Here is a 5,000-nt window from a genome sequence, read left to right as displayed (position 1 = left end):
TCATTTAATTTAGAATCGATTCAGAATCGATGAATCGCTTTTTTAAACCCAGCCCTAGTCAGACGGGACTCAGGCTAGAGCTTCATGGTTAAAACACTAACCAGATTCCATCGGCTTGTTGGATTTCCCCGACTTGGAACAGTAGAACAAATGCTCGACACAATTGTAAACTTTTTTTAAGTTTTATAACCGTTGAATTGACTGTCGTTGGGCTTTCCAAGTGAGCAGACGGCTGTAAACCTCACATGTAGAATTGACTGTCGTGATCCTTCAGCTGAATAACCTCTGTCCAGGTGTGCTCTGCTCATCATGTCTGACCCCCCTCTCCCCCCCCCCCCCCTCCAGGGCATCATGTGTCCTCCAGTAGTCTGACCCTCCTCTCCTCTCCCCCCCCCTCCAGGGCATCATGTGTCCTCCAGTAGACTGACCCTCTCCTCCCCCCCCCCCCCAGGGCATCATGTGTCCTGCAGTAGTCTGACCCTCCTCTCCTCCTCCCCCCCCTCCAGGGCATCATGTTTCCTCCAGTAGACTGACCCTCCTCCTCCCCCTCCCCCCCCCTCCTCCAGGGCATCATATATCCTCCAGTAGTCTGACCCTCCTCTCCCCCCCCCCCCCCCCCCCCCCCCTCCAGGGCAAGCTCCAGAAGCACCAGGCGTTTGAGGCGGAAGTGCAGGCCAACGCCGGCGCCATCGTCAAGTTGGACGAAACCGGCAACCTCATGATCACCGAGGGTCACTTCGCCTCCGAGACCATCCGTGTAAGATGGGCACACACACACACACACACACACACACACACACACACACACACACACACATTTACCAGACTGTAACACAACACACTAATCGGTCGTTAAATGGCGTCTTTAAAGTGTCACCTTTCCCTCCCAGCACGTGATGTTGATGAGTGACAAATCAAAATGGTCGCCTATCAGTGGTCATGCAGGAATGGGGACAGAGAAAGGAAGCTATTTAAGAGGATTGGGCCACAAACATTTCATTTGAGTAAACGTGTCACATTAAACTGCATGAAGACGACACACTACTGCCTTACCAGCCATGCATGTTCAAATCAAATCAAACTTTATTTGTATAGCGCATGTTGTCCCTCCCTGTCCTCCATTTTAAACCCGTCATGTCTGGTTCAGTCCTTCACGCCCTACCGGACCCAACAGAGACCCATAATAAGCAATTTCAATATGGCGGAGCACATTCAAGTAGGTGGCTGGGTGCTGTGGTCCTTTCTCTCGTTGTGATTGGCTGCCGAGGCCGTTCTCTGTTTGCGTTGCTCTTCTGTGTTTTAAAGAGATCTTTACCCGTGTTGCATGTTGAGTCTCTCTAGACGGGTTTCTCTGCATAAGTAGTTCACTCATCTCCATCTCTCTTCTCTATTGATGAGCCCATAGGCCGGTTCTCCTGGTCGAGGCTACATCATCTGAACACTACTAAATAATTGTGTGTTATTGTGTAAGATTGTTTTGGCAATGTTTTTTATTTTTTAAACGGTTGCATTTTGCCTTAATTATCCTTAATTAAAGGATGTGGCTGAAGTGTCCTGGTTTCTTGATGCCCATGAGGGTCCAGTCCTAGTTCCCCTCCATTCCTCTCTTTCTCCTTAATTTTTGATATCCTCTTCACAATCCCTCTTTCTCTCTCCCACTACCTAACTCTACTCCTCTCCTCCTCTCTCCTCTCCTCCTCTCCTCCTCCTCTTCTCTCTCCTCTCTCCTCCTCCCCCTCTGTCCTCCTCCTGCAGAACCGTCTGGAGGAGCTCCACCGGCTGTGGGAGCTGCTCCTGCTGAAGACCAAGGAGAAGGGGGTGCGCCTCCTGCAGGCCCAGAAGCTGGTCCAGTACCTCCGGGAGTGTGAGGATGCGCTGGACTGGATCAGTGACAAGGTGTGTGCTGGAATATAGACCGTGACAAGGTGTGTGTGCTGGGATATAGACCGTGACAAGGTGTGTGTGCTGGGATATAGACCGTGACAAGGTGTGTGTGCTGGGATATAGACCGTGACAAGGTGTGTGCTGGAATATAGACCGTGACAAGGTGTGTGTGCTGGGATATAGACCGTGACAAGGTGTGTGTGCTGGGATATAGACCGTGACAAGGTGTGTGCTGGAATATAGACCGTGACAAGGTGTGTGTGTGGAATATAGACCGTGACAAGGTGTGTGTGCTGGAATATAAACCGCCACTCGGACATTGGGGCAAACAAAATGGACGCCAAGTCAGAGAGTAGGTAGAACTTCACCCCAGAGAACTGATTAAATGTCTCAATAAATGCTTCTAAATCAGGATCAGAATTAGTTTAGAATCCGTATTTGTTTATTGCCAGGAAGTTTTTCAACATGCAGTAGTAAGAATTTTATTTCGGTCATGGTGCATCTCATGAGACAACATTAAACAGGGTGCCGGGACGAGACAGGACAGTGCAAAGACAGGACAGGAAAAACATCTTAGAACGGCGCGCACCAACGCACCATAGCGCTCTTATATGCCACCATCTTGGTCAGTCTTTGAAGGACAGTCAACCAGGTAGAGTAATAAGCCCCTCTGTAGGGATAAGACCCTCAAGATGGCACAGACAGAATATTAGGATGCTCTTGTGTTTTGCAGGGAGCATTTTGTTAAAACACACAGAGGTTGATAAAGATGAGGCTCGGTGTGTTGAGCGCATTTTTATTTTATTTATTACATTTTTTATTAGACCTTTATTTAACCAGGTAAGCTTATTGAGATAAAGAATCTCTTTTTCAAAAGCGACCTGGCCAAGAGGCAGCAAATTACAATACAAAAGGTTACAATACAATTAGCATACATACAATAAATAAAATAAGCTCAAGTTAGAAGTATAACAACTGATTTAAAAGCAGTGACAAACCCCAATGCCTTCAAGTTCCTTATCCTTGAGAATGTCAACAAAGCTGTCAAACGGGATCCGTTCAGGCAATTTTACGTCGGCTTGCTTGCTTGCTAGCTTGCTTGCGTTGTCAGGAGGCCATGGCCACGTTGTTAAAGATGAGGCTCGATGTGTCTAACGCGTTCTCAGGAGGCCATGGCCACGTCGGAGGAGCTGGGTCTGGACCTGGAGCACGTGGAGGTGCTGCAGAAGAAGTTCGAGGAGTTCCAGACCGACCTGGCGGCCCACGAGGAGCGTGTGAACGAGGTGAACCAGCTGGCGGCGCGTCTCACCCAGGAGGCCCACCCGGAGGCGGAGCTCATCGTGAGGAAGCAGGACGAGGTGAACGCAGCCTGGCAGCGGCTCAAGGGCCTCGCCCAGCAGAGGCAGGGGAAGCTGTTCGGGGCGGCCGAGGTGCAGCGCTTCAACCGGTAAGAGGGCGTGGTCGCTAGAACGCCGTTATTGAACCCGTCGCTCGTTCTGCATCGCTGTGTTTGTTTCTTATATCACCAAATGACCAGCATGTCTGTTTGAGGGCGTAGAGTGACCAGCATGTCCGTCTGAGGGCGTAGAGTGACCAGCATGTCCGTCTGAGGGCGTAGAGTGACCAGCATGTCCCTCTGAGGGCGTAGAGTATTCTGGGCGTGCACAGGGCTGGTTATGTGTATAGAAACGGGAACGTTTTTGTCACATCAGTAGAACTTTGTAAGCGTTTGTTTTCCCAGTCTGTCACATCAGTAGAACTTTGTAAGGACGAGTTTGCGAGGGTTTGCTTTGTTTCTGATTCCGTGTCTCTCGTTTGCAGAGATGTGGACGAGACCATCAGCTGGATCAAGGAGAAGGAGCAGCTGATGGCGTCCGACGACTTCGGCCGCGACCTCGCCAGCGTCCAGGCGCTCCTGCGCAAGCACGAGGGCCTGGAGAGAGACCTCGCCGCCCTGGAGGACAAGGTGCGTCAGGGCAGGAAACCCCTCACCCAGGCTCGGGGGGCGGGGGGGGGTGAGAGGACAGCCCCTCACCCAGGCTCGGGGGGGGGGGGGGGGGGGGGGTGAGAGGACAGCCCCTCGGCCCCGAGCCTGGGGGGGAGAGGAGAACACAACACCTAACCCACACCAAGAAGAAGAAGAGCAATAAACTAGACTTTCATGGACAGAGCTTTACTTCAAATACTAGAACGGGGAGATGAGCTTGACTAACGAGGGCTGGAAGACTAACGAGGGCTGGAAGACTAACGAGGGCTGGAAGACTAACGAGGGCTGTAAGACTAACGAGGGCTGTAAGCTCGTCTGTAACGAGGGCTGTAAGCTTGAGCAAGTCGTTCTGTCACACATAGTTTGGACGCATCCCGACGGTAACATGCTTGGCGGAGACACACTAACCCTAAGCCCCTCCCCCCTCAGGTGAACACGCTGGGCGGAGACGCAGAGCGCCTGCAGCAGACGCACCCCCAGAACGCCTCCCACACTAACGCTAAGCCCCTCCCCCTCCCTCAGGTGAACACGCTGGGCGGAGACGCGGAGCGCCTGCAGCAGACGCACCCCCAGAACGCCTCCCAGATCCACCTGAAGAGGGACGAGCTCATCACCAACTGGGAGCAGATCCGCACGCTGGCGGCCGAACGCCACGCCCGCCTCAACGACTCCTACAGGTGAGGGTCGCCGGGACACAGTCGTCATAACGACGGGCGCTTAATGTGGAGGTTGTTGAGTCAACACCTCAGTGACGGGCCGTTTAACGCTGTGCTACTGTGTGTTATTGTAATGAGTCACAAATTATGGAGTTGAATTTTGGGGATGGTGGTTAAAATGGCGTCAACAACAGCGAGCCCTTCTACAGGGTTCCGGTATCTGACCTATCGGGACGGAGAATGGCGCTGGTCACATGACACGTTGCTACTCGCCAATCCAATCAACATTCAGCGTGGGCAGGGCCCTAAATATACAGAGATATCAAACCACATCGTATCCTGTATGAAAGGTGATTCTGGTGTATATTATATGAGGTCTTCTCTGGACAAGCTGAGCAGGCGTGGCTCCACATCCCTGCCTGGCAGCGACTCCTTCAAGCGTCTCGTTTGGGACGTTTCACTTCCTGGGTGAT

The 5,000-nt window shown here is 52.0% G+C and overlaps 1 protein-coding gene across 3 annotated transcripts in view; it reads left to right on the top strand.

Moving 5' to 3' along the window:
• Positions 1-5,000, top strand: part of sptan1 (spectrin alpha, non-erythrocytic 1) — a 62,062-nt gene that overhangs the window by 13,288 nt on the left and 43,774 nt on the right. For all 3 annotated transcript variants that reach the window (XM_084449877.1, XM_084449876.1, XM_084449875.1), the window contains exons 3-7: positions 632-757; positions 1,756-1,896; positions 3,051-3,331; positions 3,706-3,850; positions 4,394-4,548. In XM_084449877.1, coding sequence (XP_084306003.1) covers positions 632-757; positions 1,756-1,896; positions 3,051-3,331; positions 3,706-3,850; positions 4,394-4,548 — 848 coding nt within the window. The remainder of the gene's footprint in view (positions 1-631; positions 758-1,755; positions 1,897-3,050; positions 3,332-3,705; positions 3,851-4,393; positions 4,549-5,000) is intronic.

Source organism: Borostomias antarcticus, assembly GCF_949987555.1.
Source record: "Borostomias antarcticus genome assembly, chromosome: 2".
NCBI classification, from domain to species: domain Eukaryota; kingdom Metazoa; phylum Chordata; class Actinopteri; order Stomiiformes; family Stomiidae; genus Borostomias; species Borostomias antarcticus.
This window is presented reverse-complemented; position numbering and strand designations above follow the sequence as displayed.